The sequence below is a fragment of the Oryctolagus cuniculus genome, chromosome 2, assembly GCF_964237555.1.
Source record: "Oryctolagus cuniculus chromosome 2, mOryCun1.1, whole genome shotgun sequence".
Taxonomy (NCBI): Eukaryota; Metazoa; Chordata; class Mammalia; order Lagomorpha; family Leporidae; genus Oryctolagus; species Oryctolagus cuniculus.
In genome coordinates this window covers 11056567-11077890 of record NC_091433.1, presented here as the reverse complement: position 1 = coordinate 11077890, position 21324 = coordinate 11056567, and the positions used below count along the sequence as shown (strand labels likewise).

Here is a 21324-nt window from a genome sequence, read left to right as displayed (position 1 = left end):
GACTGGGGTGGGATGAGATCTTTCTGTGGCTTTGACTCACGTTTCCCTTATGATTGTGATGGTGAGCTATTCCTTATATACTTGGAGGCCATGTCCATGCCTTCTTTTGAGAAATGTGCCAGACATCGGTCAGATGATTGCTTCAGAGAGAACCTGAAAGACGTTTTAGTCCCTGTGACGGTAAAGAGGGGGGCCTGCTTCCCAGCAAAGCTGAGCCCTGTTGGCTGGAGTCAGATCCTCCGTTCCTCCCAGTGTCACACCCAGAGACCCGCATGAACTGTCAATGTCAGTGCTGGGCTCTGCCAGGTCCTCAACCTGCTGGGTCCACCCTGTGCCCTCTTCCTGTTCCTCAGTGGAATTCCTGTGCCTTTGTCATTTTCACTGTCAGCATTGTTTTCTCAAAATTTTCTAATCAGTGCTCCCAAAGGACCCCAGAGCTGAGAAAGTGCACTTGTGGGAGAATGTGCAGGGCTTAGGAGTAGAAGGAGGAGTGCTAGTAGGGATTTTAAAGCCATTCAATTAGCAACATGTGTGTTGAATACATGTGACGTTCATTTCAGGTAACAGTTGATAATATTCCACACAGCACTTTACCTAAAGCACCTGGCTGGCTGGGAAGGAGAAGGGACATGGCCCGGGGGCAGTGTGAGCTCAGCTCCTCAGGTATGGGAGCTGTAACCCCTGTGGGCTTGGGCTCCTGTACAAATAGCAGACCCGTCCCTGCACCACCCCTGAGACAGCTGCAACCTGCACCTCGCCTGGCATCGGGGATTGCGCTGGATCTGCAGACGCAGGACCGGTAAGAGCCTCGCTCGCTCTCTCTCTCTCCAGAGCTTCATTTCCTGCCCCACTTCCCAGGCTCTGAGGGGCCCCAGTGTGGTAGGAGGAGGCCGTGGGACATGACTGGGCTGTCAGCTGGTGTATTAGTTTTTCTGTCCCACCCTCTGTGGCTCTGGTCCACTCCCAATCCCTGGAGTTGGTCCAACATGTAGGTGGAATTGTGGACAGGGCCATTTTCATGGCCTTCCCTATTTTCAAACAAACTACTTTCTTTCTGGGTAAGTTCACAGCCTTTGTGAATCATCTTATCCTCAGTGCTAATTCCAACCTGCTTTGATGTTGTTATCTTTTTGCCAGTATTTTCTGGTGGTGCAGAGCAGGGGTGATCTAGAAGAGGTGGCAGAAAGGGACAAGGCACTGGGGTCTTTCCCAGCAGGGCTCTGTTCCTCCACACAACAGGACCAGCACACTTACTTACCTGGCGAGGTGTCACGATCGGGCTCTTCCTTGGGGCTGTTCCTGTAATCAGCCTGGTTGTAGGGTTCTTGTGTGGATTAAACAAGGTGAGACTGGAACGCTGGGCCAGTGCTCAGCGTGTAGTCAGTGTTACATAGAATTGGACTTTTCTTCTGCCCAGTGTGGCTTGATCGTTCACCTGGTGAACTTGGTGCATTAACTCCTGTGCCCGTATGGAGTCAGGCCCCCTGCTCCACACTGTACAGTGACTAGGGCAGAGAGGAGACTGAGCAGTGAGATAAGGTGTTTACACAGTGGGCCGGGGGAAGCAGGTGCCTTGGTCCAGAATGAAATGTACCCCCTGTGCAAGCCTGCAGGATGATTGTTAAGGGAGAAAGGGCAGTTGTGGGAGGACGGGGGGACAATGGGTCCTGAAGTTCTTAGGAGAACAGTTAAAGTCCAGGACTAGTAAGGGAGGAGGCACCAGCCTGGCAGTTGGTTCTGGTTAGTTACGATGTGAAGCAGGGAAGGGAAATGCATTTGCACATCGTTTCTGTTGGCACTGACAGCCTTGATATTCATTCAGTAATTTTTGTCAAGGGTTAGTAACAACATTTGTATGCTCAGCACCCAGGTCCAGAACCCAATCAGGTCCGTTTCTAGTCACCTGCACTCAAACACTGTCTAAAACTCGCTGCTCCCCTTCCTGTTTCTCTTCCCCATTGTGGTTAGAAGATCTCCCCCCTTCATGCCTTTCCTGAGCTCTCACTCCTCCCAAACAGCTCTAACGTGACCCCCACCCCACCCAGCCCCTGAGTCAGGCTCCATTGTTCAATGTCTGGGACACCTCCTGGCACCTTCAGGACACTTCCCTGCCCCCTTTCCATCTTGGGTCCTGGGTGTCTGTGGAACAATGAGATACAGACCATGCACAGGGCAGCGGGAGGAGTTGGTGATGAATTCATGCACACTTTGAGTGCCAGGTGCAGGAACTGGGGCACAGAGGAGGAAATGACACTTCCTAGAAGAGATTAGGACACAGATGGGACGGAATCCCTGGTCAGTGCTATTTATAGTTCCCAGGGATCAGTCTCATATTCTTAAAGACCCAAGGCGTTCTCATTCACCTCAGCGTGTAGACAACCTAACTAGTGCATGGCATGCAGTAGGTGCTCAGTAGGTGCTTGCTGAGTGAGTGCTGCAGGAATGAGTGGGTGGGAGGAGCAGGAGTGGGTGAGTGAGGGGACGAGGGACTGAGAGCTAACAAGGCTCAGTGAGTGCAGAGGGCAGGTGGGGACTGGCAGCCTGGGTCACTGCAGTCTCTGGTCAGGTGCACATGGGAGAGGTTGGGCTGCTTGCCCTGGCATCCCAGAGCCAGAGGATGCTTGGTCTCCTCCTTAAGTAGGCAGGACAGTGGCAGGGAAGAGGGAGGCCACCCTGTATCTCTTCACTTCCACTTGTTATTTCCCTGCTTAATGGAAACCTGCATCTTTGACCCTGCACCACACAACCTACACCCTGACCCTGCACTACTGACCCAGTACTATTGACCCTGCAACCTGACCCTATACCTCGACATTGTACCACTGACCCTAGACCCTTAACCTGCACACTGACCCTGCAAACTTAACCTGCACCCTGACCACTGCACCACTGACCCTGCACACTGACCCTTCACCCTGACCCTGCACACTTAACCTGCACCCCGACCCCTGCACAACTGACCCTGCCTTTTGTCCACAGGTGCCCGCCCAGCTGAGCCATGTGGACCCGCACTCTCACCCTGCTCTCCGTCCTCCTGCTGGCTGCTCAGGGGCTCCTGACAGAGGCCCAAAGTGGAGAACAGGATGACGTGAATTTGGAGGCGGAGCAGGATGGGTGGGTTCCTCTGGAGAAGCCCGTGATAGTGTCCACAAGCCCGCCAACCCAGGTCATTGTCACTGGCAGCTTTGTCAGCAGAGACCAGGCCAAATGCAATGTGACCGTGACCAGGCAGGAGGAAGGAGTCCATCTGCAGGCCCATTGTGTTCGACTGCACCACGAGTTCTCCTGTGTCTTTGCGGGCAACCCCACGGCGTGCTTGCACTGCTTGAACAATGACAAGGTCTACTGGAGACAAATTGGCTGGCGCCTGCGCCGCTTAAACCGCATCTGTGAGGACTCCAAGGCCATCTTGAATACCAGGGTGTGTGGTACCAAGTATCCAGAATCCAGTCTCACACTGCTGAGCTCCACTCTGGCTTCCAAGATGTCTGTGCAGGGACTGAAGCCCACCCCCACGGTGTCAGTCAAGGGGAAGCAGCCATCCCAGACAGAGCCATCCAAAGACACACATTAAGAGTTCTCCATGGAGGCAATGCAGAGCAAAAGGCCCGCCCCCACCATAGTCAAAACAACATAAGCCACACCCACCAATCCAAGAATGCATCCCAGAAGACAGGTCAGCATGAGGGCCAGCAGGAACAGCAGCACCAGACACAGCCAGCCCAGCAGGAGGATGAGCACTGGTTCCAGCAGAAGTTCCAGTAGATGACCCGGGAGTGACGGGCCTCCCCCAGCTTGTTCTGCAGCGTCGCCCTCGGCCCCAGTCTTCCTCCTGGGGGAGAAGAGCAGGTGCTTCAGGCAGGTGGTGTCTTAGGCTCCTCTGTGTGTGTGCAGCTCCCAGGTTCCCATCAGGCAGGGACGTCTGTGCTAGGAGAGTGCAGGGCAGTGTTGGGACAGAGTCTGTGTCCTGCCCTTTGCTGATGCTCACTTCCTGAGGTGTGGTTGGCAGAGGCTGTGACCTGGGCGCCTGGCCCTGGGCCCCCAGTGCTGTCTCTGAGCTGAAGGAGTCAGCCTGGTGATTTCAGGGAGACACCTGCACTTCCTGCTGAATTCACAAGCATAATAAACTCAGGTGCTTTTTCAAAATGCGTTCACTCTGTGTGTCTGTGTCTGGTCCCACATGATCTCATCAATCTAAAACAGAATATCAGTGGGTGGAACAGCCAGGGTGGGACCTCCCCACCCATCCTCAGTGGTCCCCTGATATGACCCGGTCTTGTGCCCCTGTCTTCATAGATTGGTCCACTGGACTGTGGTGTTTGAATGGTATGCAGTGTGCAGATTCCAGGAGGGGAACCCAGTGTACTGTGGGGTTTGGATATGGTCAAGGTTGCATCGTTTGTATGGGAGAAGCAAGAGTGACCCAGGAAATCTGGCAGCCGAGACTACCAGCTAGAGGACCCCCTGTCCTCACTCAAGTTAGTCCAGCCAAGCCCTGCCATAGGCAGGGCCCCCGACTTGCAGAGCTCCTTCCTGGGCAGTAGGAGAGCGGCCTGCGTACACACACCAGCCTGCGAGGAGGCTGTAACAGAAGGAGGAGGGAGCTGCAGGCATTTGTCCTAGAGGCCAAGATGCCCAGGGCTCAGTCACAGCGCCTGGGTCCAACACTGGCTCTGCTGCTTTCTCAGTTCCTGCCCATCCAGGCCCTGGTGTGCAGTGGTGGTGACTAAAGGAACTGGGTTCCCCCAACCCACGTGGGAGAAGTTGGTTGAGTTTCCAGCTCCATGTTTGACCCCCATTTGAGGCACGGCAGGTATTTGGAGTTAACCTGTGGAAGCAGAGCTCAATCTATTTCTCTCTCCCAATGAACAAATTAAAAAAAAAAATAAACACCTGAGCAAACACATGGGCAGTGCAGGCAGAAAGTGCTGGGAGACTTGGGGCTGAGATGAACAGAAACAGACTGGAGCCGCCCTCCTGAGCATCTCAGGAATGGAATGGGGTAACGGGAACCAAGCTGGCACAGGGCAGCCAAGGGATGTGAGAGTGGCAGAAGCTGGGCGAGGTCAAGAGGGAGGGGTGCAGGGGTGTCTGTAGTCATTCACACACTAGTATAATAGATCTGACGTGTTTTAACTTGGGAGTTGGGAGGAGCAGAAGAACTGTTGTCAGTCCCTTGTCAAAACACCACCAAGAAGGAAACGTGAGGAAGCAGGGTAGCAATACTGCTGCTTTTGGTGCCTCTTACAGGAGTCGGGAGGATGGGCAGGTGGTGGACAGTGCTACACTGTGCACTCACCAGCCCACCCTGAGGTTTATAGGGGTCAATGAGCAGGGTGACAACCTCACAGGGACATTTGGGTATCACACCACCTCCACTGAAACCAACATCTGTCTCTCACTTGCTATGTACCAGGTACTGTGCTGAGTTCTTCCCAGGACCAGGCATTCACTCCCTCTCTCCCTCCCTCTAAGGAAATAGAATTCAAAGTCTCATTGAGAGACAACCTCAAAACCATTTGTTTGGAACCTCTGCAGAAACACTGTGTTGTTGAGACTGTGGGCACTTTGATTAATTCACCATGAAATACAATTTTGTGTTGGGATTCTGCTAGTGATGTACACCCCACAAGACAGAAGGCACAGTCCCTACTAGGTAATAGCACTTCACACGCACAGCAGTGTTGTTCTCAAGAGCTGTAACTCAGAGAAGCACCCTCGTGTGCACTGGTGGTGAAAGCACAGGTAACACATGGTACAGAAATTCTAGAGTAGTATTCAGGTCTTCTGAAAAGGAGATTCTGACTTCCATGGCACAGAAGACAACTATGAGGATGTTACACACAGTGAAAGAAGCCATCACAGAGAGTAATATTGTAGCATGCCATCTACATGTGAGACCTAGAGGAAACTGTTAGAGACAGGAAGTTGAGTGCTGGTTGCCAGGGACTTGGGTGAAGTGAAATTTAACATTAGCATTTATACAGTTATACGTTCATCATCCTATGAGATTAGAAGTTATGCAGGATGATGGGAGTGATATTTATACAATAATATGCAAAAAGTTGATAGGACTAATCTATCTAAAAAGGCTATGATGATAAAAATTACATGCCTTTTACTACAATTTCAAAGAAAGTTTAAAAAATCTTTTCCTCAAATGATGGCAGCATAACTGAATACCCAAAAGAAAACAAGACAACCAACCATTACTTCATTCTGTAGAAAAAGTAACCTGAAATTGGACTATATATCTAAACACAACTCTGTAGGTTTTGGGAATCTGACTTTCCTTGCATGGTGGTGTAGCCTGTTTGTTCAAATGCCCTATCACTGAACCTCCCTTTGCCACTCAACTACCCACCTACAGCCAAACCTCCCTTATAGAGAGGTCAGTATTCATGGACAGATGTAATGGGAGAATGTGTCAAGTTCAATGTTGTCCCTTCTTACTTCCTAGTGGAACCGCTATGGGAGTCCACCAGAGTTGACAGATTCTATCAAATCATCATGATCTCATGCTCTGGAATCTTTCATATCCAATAACCAAAACCAGGTACTGGTAGAAGAAACCCATTTGAGTCTATGTCTCCTTGGATCACCCAGTATGTCCCTTCATATGTTACCAATAGGATCAAGAAACACAACACAACAAAACAAAACAGAGCAATGGTTGAGGGATTCTGGGCTGAGAGGGATACAGAGAGCAGGTCTTTCTGAAGTGCAACCTTTTCTGCTCCAGTTTCAACAATGGGAGTCCTCTCTCAGAGCCCAGCTGCAGTAATGCTCATGAGCTCTGACTGAGACCCAAGCCACAGTGCTAACAACACCACGTGTCCAGCTTATTTTTCAGTCAAGCTTTTCTTTAGTAATCCAGAGGTCATTTTTAATCTTCCAGATATCACACCATGAATCTCAGGGAACAGGTCTCGGCAGCTTGGGTCCTTTCCACTGCTCCTGACAAAGTGGCTTCTCTGAGTGGAGCAGGCTGGGGCTCATAGAACCCAGCGACACCTAGTCATTCACAGGAGAAGGTGAAAGGGCAGCCTGTCCCTCAGGAGAGTGACCCGAGGCAGGAGCACTGGCTGGCTGTCTAGCTCATGGACTGCAAGCTTTTACTCAGTCTCTTCACACTGACTTCTCATGGGCTAGGTCACTGCTGCCACCAATGGAAGCATCAGTATTATTGAGCTCAGTTTTCAGTCAACCAAGCTCAGGCATCCTCAGGGAGGAGTGTTCTAAGGCCTTGGGAATGGGAAATCTGCTTGATGTCCAAGTCTGTCCTTAGGTCTGAGGGGTCCCAGGCAGATGGGGACACCTGGGTGCAGTGGGGGTCTGGCACTCCTTTCTAAGACCCCAAGTCTCCATTAAGTGCCCGTACCTTCGTCCCTAACAGAGTGTAGCAGGAGCCCTGTTCCAATGGGGCTCGGGGCCCACCTGCCACACTTCATCACACACACCACTCTACATGCTTTCGGCAGAACATGTCATTGGGTTTACAGACCCTGGAGGTACAGCTGCCAAAACACCTGTTTGACAGCCTCTGATGCACCTGTTGTGAAGTTGTCCAGAACTGCACATTTTGCACAGAATCTGTCTCAGCTCTATCCAGGCACTGAGCCAATAGTTATCATATTAACTAGTGGCATCGACCCACATAATCCCTGCTACATATTCCTGTTTTTACATGCAGAGTTCAAATTTCATTTGATTACTGAGCCAAAAGGATATTGGGCAAATGACTGAACATTAAAAAATCACGATACTTACTGCAAGAAATACTTGACAAATTCTAGGGAGATGCATACAGTGTAAGTATAATTTATTAGGTTTTAGGAGATATATGATATCCTTTGGGTAGCATGAAATATATATATTGTTAGAGAATCAGCAACTGGAGTGCCCAGCCTCCTACAGGTTGGCAATAGACTTGAGTTAGAGAAAAATGTGTCCTTCAAAGGGGTCTTTGATGCTGAATTGCTGCCATTGTTCTGGGGTCCCCAGATATGCAATGTAGCAAAGGGACACTCAGCAAGGGATGTTCCAGGCTCACCTATCTCCTAACTCTTTTATTCAAAAAATGAATTTGACTGTAAAAAGTTCATAGAAAATGCATGCTGTGAAAAAATTTACACATGGATTCACAACTTTTTAATGACTTATTTATTGATTTGAAAGTCAGAATTATAGAGAGAGCAGGAGAGACAGAGAGAGATCTTCCTTCTGCCAGTTCACTAACTAAATATCCACAATGGCCATGTCTGTCCCAGGCTGAAGCCAGGATCCAAGAGCCTTCTCAGGGTCTCCATATGGTGGATGGACCCTCGTACTTGGGCCATTTTTGCTGCTTTCCCAGGCCATAGCATGAAGCTGCATTGGAAGTGGAACAGCTGGGACTCAAACTGGCCCCCATGTGGGATGCTGAGATCCCAGGGAATGTCTTTACAAGAATGTTGCAATGCCTGACTACAAACTTTCGAGAACCAAAATGTATTTATCTCTTAATTGCATTCTTTTCCCATGACTTCTGAAGCACTCTTGCATTGCAGGGGATAGCAATGGCCACACCAGCACAGAGGCCATAAAGATCTGCTGTGACCAGGCTGGGAAAGACTTGCAGGTGCCCTGTGCTGTGCAGGTGGTGTGCTTATCAGTCAGCTGGAAGGAGATCTCCCGACCAAGGGCAAGGAGCCAACTCTGCTCACCCCAGGGCTTGTCTCTGGGGATGAGGTCAGTGCACGATGTCACCATGGAGTCACCAATTCCTCTGGAAACTACAGCAGGTGTCCTTCATCAGTCTGGGAAGGAAGTAAAACTAATCAGCAGGATCGTAACAGTTAGATAGGAAAACTTGTTCAAATTTTGGATGGTTTAAGTTCTGATTCTAAGATTAATTATCTCATTGAATTCTGTCAGATGATTGAGTTAGTATATTTTAACAATTTAGCTGCCCCTTGAGAATTGTACTCATATAGGGATAAAATGAGTAGTTTAGCACCTAAATATGCAGTTGTAAAACCAGGGTATTAGCCAATGCATCACTTCAAAAATATTTTTTGGAGCACTCAAATCCTCTCTTCCAATATTTAGAAATAGACAATAAATCATTGCCCGCAGCAGTCCCCCACTGTGCTATACAGCGTTAGAGCTGAGCCCTCAAGTGCGCTGTCATTTTGTGCTCCCTCCTCACCCCTTCCCCACCCCTTCCTCTCTCTATCTTCTCAGTCACTGGCGACCACTCTTTACTCTCCACTTCTCTTTCAGATCAAAATTTTCAGCTTCCACTGTTAAGGGAGAACATGTGGTATCTTTCTTTCTGTGTCTGTCTTGTTTCTCTTAATATACTGTCCTTTAATTCCACCCACATTCCACCAATGACAGTTTCTCATTTATTTTTGCCCTGATCATGCTTCACTCTATGTCTATGTCTATGTCTATGTCTATGTCTATGTCTATGTCTATGTCCCTGTGAACACATGAACACATCAGATTTCCTCTCCCCATTTATCCACTGCAGGACACCTGGTCTATGCTGAGCAGTGAGTGCTGCACTCACATCTCTTCCCCAGCTCACGTCCTGTCCTGTGCACACACACCCAGGGTGGGGTTGCTAGATCTGGGGTAGATCAGTCTTCAGGGTCTGAACAGCCCTCACACTGCTCTCCATAGTGGCCATGCTAGTTTACACTTCCACCAGCAGTGTGTGAAGTCCTCCATCTACTGCGACCCTGCCACAGCTGTGACTCTCGGTCTTTGTGATAATCATTATTCTGACTGGGGTGGGATGAGAACTGACTGTGGCTTTGATTGCTCTTCCCTGAGGATGGTGATGGTGAGCATTTTCCAATGTGCTTGGTGGCCATGTCCATGCCTTCTTTTGAGAAATCAGACAAATGATTTCTTCAGAGAGAAACTGAAAGAGGTTTTAGTCCCAGTGAAGGTGAAAGACCGGGGCCTGCTTCCCAGCAAAGCTGAGCCCTGTTGGCTGGAGTCAGATCCTCTGTTCCTCCCAGAGTCACACCCAGAGACCCGCGTGAACTGTCAGTGTCAGTGCTGGGCTCTGCCATGTCTTCAACCTTGGGTCCTACCTGTGCCCACTTCCCGTCCCTCAATGGAATTCCTGTGCCTTTGTCATTTACAGTGGCAGTGTTGTTATCTCAAAATTTTCTAATCAGTGTCCACCAAGGACCCCAGAGCTGAGAAAGTGCAACGGTGGGAAAATGTGCAGAGTTTAGAGGTAGATGAAGCATGCTCATAGGGATTCAGCCCGTGTTTGTGTCTCTTTGTTTCTGGTTCAACAGGATCTCATCAACCTAAACCAGAATATCAGTGGGTAGAACAGCCAGGGTGGGACTTCCCCACCCATCCTCAGTGGTCCCCTGTTATGATCCAATCCAGGGTCCTTGCTTCATAAAGTCGTGCACTGGACTGTGGTGTTTGATTGGTATGCAGTGTGGTGATTTCAGGAGGGGAACCCAGTGTACTGTGTATTTGGTCACGGTCAGGGTTGCATAGCTTTAAGGGAGAAGCAAGACTGGGTGATCCCAGGAGTTCTGGCAGCTGAGACACAAGCTAGAGGAACCCCCTCTCCTCACGCAAGTCAGAGCTGCTCAGCCCCTACCATGTGCAGGTCCCCCGACTTGCAGAGCTCCTTCCTGGGCAGTGGGAGAGAGGCCTGGGTACACACAGCAGCCTGAGAGGAGGCTGTAAGGGGAGCAGGAAGAGCTGCAGGCATTTGTCCTAGAGGCCAAGATGCCCAGGGCTCAGTCACAGTGCCTGGGTCCAACACTGGCTCTGCTCCTTCTCAGTTCCTGCCTATACAGGCCCTGGTGTGCAGTGGTGGTGACTAAAGGAACTGGGTTCCCCCCACCACGTGGGAGAATTTGGTTGAGTTTCCAGCTCCATAATAGACTCCAGTTTGAGGCATGGCCAGATTGGGAGTTAACCTGTTGAAACAGAGCTCAATCTCTTTCTCCCTCCCAATGAAAAAATTTAAGAAATAAACAAATAAACTGAGCAAACACATGGGCAGTGCAGGCAGAAAGTGCTGGGAGACTTGGGGCTGAGATGAACAGAAACAGACTGGAGCCGCCCTCCTGAGCATCTCAGGAATGGAATGGGGTAACGGGAACCAAGCTGGCACAAGGCAGCCAAGGGATGTGAGAGTGGCAGAAGCTGGGCGAGGTCAAGAGGGAGGGGTGCAGGGGTGACTGTAGTCATTCACACACTAGTATATTAGATCTGATGTGTTTTAACTGAAGAGTTGGGAGGAGCAGAAGAACTGTTGTCAGGCCCTTGTCACCACACCACCAAGAAGGAAACGTGAGGAAGCAGGGTAGTAACTGCTGCTTTTGGTGCCTCTGACAGACTTCGGGAGGATGGGCAGGTGGGGGACAGGACAGCATTGTGCACTCAACAGAACACCAGGACATACACTGAGATTTGTAGGGGCCAATGACATGGTGACAGCCTCACAGGGACATTTGGGTATCACATCACCTCCACTGAAAACAACATCTGTCTCTCACTTGCTATGTACCAGGTACTGTGCTGAGTTGTTCCCTAGGGACAAGGCATTCACTCCCTCTCTCCCTCCCTCTAAGGAAATAGAATTCAAAATCTCATTGAGAGACAACCTCTCTCCTTGAGAGAAAACCATTTCTATGGAAAATCTGTAAAAACACAGTGTTGTTGAGACTACGGGAAAATTGGGAACTTTGAGCAATTCAAAACTGAACTAGGATTTGGTGTGGGTATTCTGCTGCTGGTGTACACCCCATTTGACAGAGGGCACAGTCCCTACTAGGTATTAGCACTTCACACGCACAGCAGTGTATTCTCAGGAGTTGTAACTCAGAGAAGCACCCTCGTGTGCACTGGTGAGTGAAAGGACAGGTAACACATGGTACAGAAATTCTAGAGTATTATTCAGGTCTTCCAAAAAAGGAGATTCTTTCATTCATGGCACAGAGAACAACTATGAGGATGTTACACACAGTGAAAAAAGCCATCACATACATTCATGTTGTACCATGCCACCTACCTGAGAGACCTAGAGGGAACTGTTAGAGACAGCAAGGTGAATTATGGCTGCCAGGGACGTGGGTGAGGTGAAACTGAACGTTAACATTTATACATTTATATGTTCATCATTTTGTGAGATTAGAAGTTATGCAGGTCGGCTGGCCCCGCGGCTCCAGAGGCTAATCCTCCACCTGTGGCACTGGCACACCAGGTTTTAGTCCTGGTCGGGGCGCCGGATTCTGTCCTGGTTGCCTCTCTTCCAGGCCAGCTCTCTTCTGTGGCCCGGGAGTGCAGTGGAGGATGGTCCAAGTCCTTGGGCCCTGCTCCTGTATGGGAGACCAGGAGAAGCACCTGGCTCCTGGCTTCAGATCAGCGTGGTGCGCCAGCCGCTGCGCACCGGCCACGGCGGCCACTGGAGAGTGAACCAACAGCAAAAGGAAGACCTTTCTCTCCGTCTCTCTCTCTCATTGTCCACTCTACCTGTCAAAAAACAAAAAAAGCACACACTATAGGTATAATTTATTAGGTTTTAGGAGATCTATGATAAGCTTTGGGTAGCATGAAAGATTTATTGTTAGAGGATCAGTAACAGGAGTGTCCAGCCTCCTACAGGTTGGCAATAGACTTGAGTTAGAGAAAATGTGTCCTTCAAGGGGGTCTTTGATGCTGCAAAACTGCCATCGTTTTGGGGCACCCAGATCTGCAATGTCAGCAAAGGGACACTAAGCAAGGGATGCTCCAGGCTCACCTTTCTCCTAGCTCTTTTATTCAAAGTATGAATTGGACTGATAGTTAAAAAATTCATAGAAAATGCATGCTGTGAAAAATGTTCACATGGATTATAAATTTTTTTAAAATACTTATTTATTGCTTTGAAAATCAATTATAGAGAGAGCAGGAGAGACAGAGAGAAATCTTCCTTCTGCCAGTTCACTAACTAAAAGTCAACAATGGCCATGGCTGGCCCACTCTGAAGCCAGGAGCCAGGAGCCTTCTCAGGGTCTCCAAATGGGTGGAGGGACCCTCGCACCTGGGCTATTTCTGCTGCTTTCCCAGGCCATTAGCAGGGAGCAACATTGGAAGTGGAACAGCTGGGACTCAGACTGGCCCTCATGTAGGATGCTGAGATCCCACGGGAAAGTCTTACCCGGGACAACACAATCCCAGACCCTCAAACATTGTTGAACCAAAATCAATTTATCTCTTAATTGCATTCTTCTCCCATGAGTTCTGAAGCACTCTTGCATTGCAGGTGATAGCAATGGCCACACCAGCACAGAGGCCATAAAGATCTGCTGTGACCAGGCTGGGAAAGACTTGCAGATGCCCTGTGCTGTGCAGGTGGTGTGCTTATCAGTCAGCTGGAAGGAGATCTCCTGAGCAAGGGCAAGGAGCCAACTCTGCTCACCCCAGGGCTTGTCTGTCGGGATGAGGTCAGTGCACGATGTCACCATGGAGTCACCAATTCCTCTGGAAACTACAGCAGGTGTCCTTCATCAGTCTGGGAGGAAGTAAAACCAACTGAGCTGGAATCTAACTGATGGATAGGAACACTTGTTCAAGTTTTGGATGCTTTAAGTTCTGAGTTTAAGATTAATTAGTCATTGAATTCTGTCAGATGATTGAGTTAATATGAGAATTTTAACTCACACTTGAGAATTTTACTTATATTGGGTAACATGAGTAGTTTGACACATAGATATAATATGCAGTTGTAAACCAGGGTATTGTCAAATGTGTCACTTCAAAAATATTTTCTTTTTTTGGGGGGAGATTTAAATCCTCTTTTCCAATATTTAGATACAAACTATAAATTATTGTCAACAGCCGTCCCCCCACTGTGCTATACAGCGTTAGAGCTGATCCCTCAAGTGCACTGCCATTTTGTGCTCGCTCCTCACCCCTTCCCCACCCCTTCCTCTCTCTATCTTCTCAGTCCCTGGAGACCACTGTTTACTCTCCACTTCTCTTTCAGATCAAAATTTTTAGCTTCCACTGTTAGGGGAGAATGTGTAGTATTTGTCTTTCTCTGTCTGTCTTGTTTCTCTTAATATACTGTCCTTTAATTCCACCCACATTCCACCAATGACAGTTTCTCATTATTTATTTTGCCCCGATCATGCTTCACTCTGTGTCTAGGTCTATGTCCCTGTGAACACATCAGATTTCCTCTCCCCATTTATCCACTGCAGGACACCTGGTCTATGCTGAGCAGTGAGTGCTGCACTCACATCTCTTCCCCAGCTCACGTCCTGTCCTGTGCACACACACCCAGGGGTGGGGTTGCTGGATCTGGGGTAGATCAGTCTTCAGGGTCTGAACAGCCCCCATGCTGCTCTCCATAGTGGCCATGCTAGTTTACATTTCCACCAGCAGTGTGTGAAGTCCTCCTTCTGCTGCGACCCTGCCACAGCGGTGACTCTCTGTCTTTCTGATATCGTTATTCTGACTAGGGTGGGATGAGAACTGACTGGGGCTTTGACTGACTTTTCCCTGAGGATGGTGATGGTGAGCATTTCCCTATGTACCTGGAGGCCAGGTCCATGCCTTCTTTTGAGAAATCTGCCAGACATCGGTCAGATGATTGCTTCAGAGAGAACCTGAAGGACGTTTTAGTCCCTGTGAAGGTAAAGAGGGGGGCCTGCTTCCCAGCAAAGCTGAGCCCTGTTGGCTGGAGTCAGATCCTCCGTTCCTCCCAGTGTCACACCCAGAGACCCGCGTGAACTGTCAGTGTCAGTGCTGGGCTCTGCCAGGTCCTCAACCTGCTGGGTCCACCCTGTGCCCTAATCCAGTCCTCTAGTGGAATTCCTGTTCCTTGTCATTTATAGTATAGTGTTGTTATCCCAAGATTTTCTAATCAGTGGCCCTAAGGTCCTCAGATCTGAGAAATTGCAGTGGTGGGAGAATGTGCAGGGCATAGGAGCAGAAGCAGGCATGCTCATAGGGATACAAAAGACATTCAATTAGCAACATGTGTGTTAGATCAATGTGAAGCTCATTTCAGGGGACACTGGATAGTATGCCCCCAAGCACTTTCCTGCAGGACCTGCCTGGTTCCTAAGGGGAAGGCACATGGCCCAGGGCAGTATGAGCTCAGCTCCTCAGGTATGAGAGCTGTAACCCCTGTGGGCTTGGGCTCCTGTACAAATAGCAGACCCTGCCCTGCACCTCCCCTGAGACAGCTGCAACCTGCACCTCGCCTGGCTTCGGGGATTGCGCTGGATCTGCAGACGCAGGACTGGTAAGAGCCTCGCTCTCTCTCTCTCTCTCCAGAGCTTCACTTCCTGCCCCACTTCCCAGGCTCTGAGGGGCCCCAGTGTGGTAGGAGGAGGCCGTGGGACATGAGTGAGCCGTCAGCTGGAGTATTAGTCCTTCTGTCCCACCCACAGTGGCTCTGGCACACTCCCAATCCCTGGATGCGGACCAAACCAAGGAGGAAATGTGGACAGTGCCATTTTCTGGGCCTGCCCCCTTTATAAACAAATTTCCATCTTTTTTTAAAGATTTTATTTATTATATTTGACAGGTAGAGTTACAGATAGTGAGAGGCAGAGACAGAGAGGAAGGTCTTCCTTCTATTGGTACACTCCCCCAATGGTTCAAGGGCTGGAACTGTGCTGATCCGAAGCCAGGAGCAGGTTCTGATTCCTGGTTTCCCATGTGGGTGCAGGGACGCAAGCACTTGGGCCATCTTCTACTGCTTTCCCAGGCCACAGCAGAGAGCTGGATTGGAAGAGGAGCAGCCGGGACTAGAACCGGTGCCATATGGGATGCTGGCGCCACAAGAGGAGGATTAACCCATTGCGCCACTGCACGAGCTCCACAATTCTTTCATTTTGGGAAAAGATCTCAGCTTACATAAATCAACTTATCAGTGCTAAATCCTGCTTGGTTCACAGGTTCTTTTGCCAGCATTGTCTCAAAGTTAGGTGAGCAGTGCAGAGCAGGGGTGACTACAAGAGGTGGCAGGAAGGGGTGGGGAGATGGGTTTGCTCCCTGCGGGGCTCTGTTCCTGCACACACGGGACCAGCACGGTACTTACCTGGCCGGGCCTCACTGCCAGGACTCCTTCTTGGGGCTGTTCCTGTAATCAGCCTGGTTGCAAGGTTTTCTGTGGATTAAACAAGGTGAGGCTGGAACGCTGGACCAGTGCTCAGCGTGCAGTCAGTGTCTTTAGAATTGGCTTCATTCTTCCTCCCAGTGTGGATGGATTCAAGTAATCTGTGCAGTAACTGATGTTCCTGGGAAGGAAGTAGACCACTTGCTCCACACTGGGCAGAGAGGAGATGGGCAGGGAGACGAGGTGTTTACAGAGTGGCCCGGGATGAAGCAGGTGCCTTAGTCCAGAACAAGCTGTTCCCCTGTGCAAGCCTGCAGGATGATTGTAAGGGAGACAGGGCAGCTGTGGAGGACAGGGGGGACAGTGGGTCCTTAAGTCTTGGAGAACAGTTGAAGTCCAGGAGTAGTAAGGGAGGAGTCACGAGCCTGGTAATTGGTTCTCCTTAGTTACTATGTGAAGTAGGGAAGGGACATGCATTTACGCATGGTTTCTATTGAGCTGAAAGCCTTGCTATGAATTCTGCAATTTTTTCAAGGATTGGTTAAGGGCGTTTGTGTGCTCAGCACTCAGGTGGCAAACCTAACTGGGTAGGATTCTTGCTTTCCACCTGCACTCCAAACGCTGTCTGAAACTGGCTGCTCCCCTCCCTGTTTCTCTTTCCCTGCTGGGATCAGATGAGCTCACACATTCATGCACTTCCTGAGCTCTTACTTCCCCCCAGACAGCTTCCTGACCACAGCCCCTGTGTCAGCCTCCATGGGGTTCAGCCTCTGGGTCACCTCCTGGCACCTTCAGCACTCTCCCTGCCCCCTTTCCATCTTGGGTCCTGGGTGTCTGTGGAACAATGAGATAGAGACCAAGCACGGGGCAGCAGGAGGAGTTGGTGATGAATTCATGCAGACCTCGAGTGCCAGGTGCAGGAACTGAGGCTCAGAGGAGGAAATGACTTTTCCTAGAAGAGATTAGGACACTGATGGGACAGAATCCCTGGTCAGTGCTATTTACAGTTCCCAGGGATCAGCCTCATATTCTTAAAGATCCAAGGCTTTCTCATTCACCTCAGTGTGTAGACAACCTAACTAGTGCATGGCATGCAGTAGGTGCTCAGTAAGTGCTTGCTGAGTGAGTGCTGCAGGACGTAATGGGTGGGAGGAGCAGGAGTGGGTGAGTGAGGGGACGAGGGACTGAGCGCTCACAAGGCTCAGTGAGTGCCGAGGGCAGGTGAGGACTGGCAGCCTGGGTCACTGCAGTCTCAGGGCAGGTGCACGTGGGAGAGGTTGGGCTGCTTGCCCAGGCATCCCAGAGTCAGAGGATGCTTGTCTCCTCCTTAAGTAGGCAGGACTGTGGTACCGAGGAGGGAGTGCACACTGAAACTCTTCACCACCATTTGTTTTGACCCTATATAACGGAATCCAGCACCCCTGACCCTGAACCATGGACCCTGCACCCTGACCTGCACCACTGACCCTGCAATACTGAACTTACACCACTGACCCCTACACCACTGACCCTTGCACCCCTGACCCTGCACCACTGACCCTGCCTTTTGTCCAACAGGTGCCCGCCCAGCTGAACCATGTGGACCCGCACTCTCACCCTGCTCTCCGTCCTCCTGCTGGCTGCTCAGGGGCTCCTGACAGAGGCCCAAAGTGGAGAACAGGATGAAGTGAATTTGGAGGCGGAGCAGGATGGGTGGGTTCCTCTGGAGAAGCCCGTGATAGTGTCCACAAGCCCGCCAACCCAGGTCATTGTCACTGGCAGCTTTGTCAGCAGAGACCAGGCCAAATGCAATGTGACCGTGACCAGGCAGGAGGAAGGAGTCCATCTGCAGGCCCATTGTGTTCGACTGCACCACGAGTTCTCCTGTGTCTTTGCGGGCAACCCCACGGCGTGCCTGCACTGCCTGAACAACGACAAGGTCTACTGGAGACAAATTGGCTGGCACCTGCGCCATTTGAACCGCATCTGTGAGGACTCCAAGGCCATCTTGAATACCAGGGTGTGTGGTACCAAGTATCCAGAATCCAGTCTCACGCTGCTAAGCTCCACTCTGGCTTCCAAGACGTCTGTCAGGGAGCCCACCCCCACGGTGTGAGTCAAGGGGAAGCAGCCATCCCAGACAGAGCCATCCAAAGACACAGATTAAGAGTTCTCCATGGAGGCAATGCAGAGCAAAAGGCCCGCCCCCACCACAAGTCAAAACAAGATGAGCCCCGCCCACCAATCCAAGAATGCATCCCAGAAGACAAGTCAGCACGAGGGCCAGCAGGAACAGCAGCACCAGACACAGCCAGCCCAGCAGGAGGACGAGCACTGGTCCCAGCAGAAGTCCCAGTAGATGACCCGGGAGTGACGGGGCCTCCCGCAGCTTGTTCTGCAGCGTCGCCCTCGGCCCCAGTCTTCCTCCTGGGTGATAAGAGCAGGTGCTTCAGGCAGCTGGTGTCTTAGGCTCCTCTGTGTATGTGCAGCTCCCAGGTTCCCATCAGGCAGGGACATCTGTGCTAGGAGAGCGCAGGGCGGTGTTGGGACAGAGTCTGTGTCCCGCCCTCTGCTGATGCTCACTTCCTGAGGTGTGGTTGGCAGAGGCTGTGACCTGGGCGCCTGGCCCTGGGCCCCCAGTGCTGTCTCTGAGCTGAAGGAGTCAGCCTGGTGATTTCAGGGAGACACCTGCACTTCCTGCTGAATTCAAAAGCAAATTAAACTCAGGTGCTGTTTCAAAATGCGTTCACTCTGTGTGTGTCTGTGTCTGGTCCCACATGATCTCATCAACCTAAACCAGAATATCAGTGGGTGGAACAGCCAGGGTGGGACCTCCCCACCCATCCTCAGTGGTCCCCTGATATGACCCGGTCTTGTGCCCCTGTCTTCATAGATTGGTCCACTGGACTGTGGTGTTTGAATGGTATGCAGTGTGCAGATTCCAGGAGGGGAACCCAGTGTACTGCGGGGTTTGGATATGGTCAAGGTTGCATCGTTTGTATGGGAGAAGCAAGAGTGACCCAGGAGATCTGGCAGCCGAGACCACCAGCTAGAGGACCCCCTGTCCTCACTCAAGTTAGTCCAGCCAAGCCCTGCCATGTGCAGGTCCCCCGACTTGCAGAGCTCCTTCCTGGGCAGTAGGAGAGAGGCCTCCGTACACACACCAGCCTGCAAGGAGACTGTAACGGAGGGAGGAGGGAGCTGCAGGCATTTGCCCTAGAGGCCAAGATGCCCAGGGCTCACTCACATCTCCTGGGTCCAACACTGGCTCTGCTCCTTCTCAGTTCCTGCCCATCCAGGCCCTGGTGTGCAGTGGTGGTGACTAAAGGAACTGGGTTCCCCACCCCCATGTGGGAGAAGTTGGTTGAGTTTCCAGCTCCATGTTTGACCCCCATTTGAGGTACGGCAGGTATTTGGAGTTAACCTGTGGAAGCAGAGCTCAATCTATTTCTCTCTCCCAATCAATAATTAAAAAAAAAAAAAAAACCTGAGCAAACACATGGGCAGTGCAGGCAGAAAGTGCTGGGAGACTTGGGGCTGAGATGAACAGAAACAGACTGGAGCCGCCCTCCTGAGCATCTCAGGAATGGAATGGGGTAACGGGAACCAAGCTGGCACAGGGCAGCCAAGGGATGTGAGAGTGGCAGAAGCTGGGCGAGGTCAAGAGGGAGGGGTGCAGGGGTGCCTGTAGTCATTCACACACTAGTATAATAGATCTGATGTGTTTTAACTTGGGAGTTGGGAGGAGCAGAAGAACTGTTGTCAGGCCCTTGTCACCACACCACCAAGAAGGAAACGTGAGGAAGCAGGGTAGTAACTGCTGCTTTTGGTGCCTCTTACAGGAGCCAGGAGGATGGGCAGGTGTGGGACAGGGCTACACTGTGCACTCACCAGCCCACCCTGAGCTTTATAGGGGTCAATGAGCAGGGTGACAACCTCACAGGGACATTTGGGTATCACACCAACTCCATTGACACCAACATCTGTCTCTCACTTGCTATGTACCAGGTACTGTGCTGAGTTCTTCCCAGGGACCAGGCATTCACTCCCTCTCTCCTTCCCTCTAAAGAAATAGAATTCAAAATCTCATTGAGAGACAACCTCAAAACCATTTGTATGGAAGCTCTGCAAAAACACTGTTTTGTTGAGACACTGGGTACTTTGATTAATTCAACATGCACTACAATTTTGTGTTGGGATTCTGCTAGTGATGTACACCCCACAAGACAGAAGGCACAGTCTCTACTAGGTATTAGCACTTCACACGCACAGCAGTGTGTTCTCAGGAGCTGTAACTCAGAGAAGCACCCTCGTGTGCACTGGTGGTGAAAGCACAGGTAACACATGGTACAGAAATTCTAGAGTATTATTCAGGTCTTTAGAGAATGTAGATTCTGACATCCATGGCACAGAGAGCAACTAAGAGGATGTTACACACAGTGAAAGAAGCCTTCACAGAGAGTAATATTGTACCATGCCACCTACATGAGAGACACAGAGGAATCTGTTTGAGACAGGAAGTTGAATGCTGTTTGCCAGGGACTTGGGTGAAGTGAAATTTAACATTAGCATTTATACAGTTATACGTTCATCATTGTATGAGATTAGAAGTTATGCAGGATGATGGGAGTGATATTTATACAATAATATGCAAAAAGTTGATAGGACTAATCTATCTAAAAAAGGCGATGATGATAAAAATTACATGCCCTTTACTACAATTTCAAAGAAAGTTTAAAAAATCTTTTCCTCAAATGATGGCAGCATAACTGAATACCCAAAAGAAAACAAGACAACCAACCATTACTTCATTCTGTACAAAAAGTAACCTGAAATTGGACTATATATCTAAACACAACTCTGTAGGTTTTGGGAATCTGACTTTCCTTGCATGGTGGTGTAGCCTGTTTGTTCAAATGCCCTATCACTGAATCTCCCTTTGCCACTCAACTACCCACCCACAGCAAACCTCCCTTATAGGGAGGTCAGTATTCATGGACAGATGTAATGGGAGAACGTGCCAAGTTCAATGTTGTCCCCTCTTACTTCCTAATGGAACCGCTGTGGGAGTCCACCAGAGTTGACAGATTCTAACAAATCATCATGATCTCATGCTCTGGAATCTTCCATATCCAATAACCAAAACCAGGTACTGGTAGAAGAAACCCATTTGAGTCTATGTCTCCTTGGATCACCCAGTATGTCCCTTCATATGTTACCAATAGGATCAAGAAACACAACAAAACAGAACAGAGCAATGG

General features: G+C 50.1%; 1 protein-coding gene across 1 annotated transcript; it reads left to right on the top strand.

Moving 5' to 3' along the window:
* The first annotated feature begins 2998 nt into the window (after nt 1-2998).
* Nucleotides 2999-3574, top strand: LOC138848688 (fibroblast growth factor-binding protein 1-like). The gene has a single exon (XM_070069496.1). The coding sequence runs from the start codon at nt 2999-3001 to the stop codon at nt 3572-3574; it is 576 nt and encodes a 191-aa protein (XP_069925597.1).
* The last annotated feature ends 17750 nt before the right edge of the window (nt 3575-21324 follow it).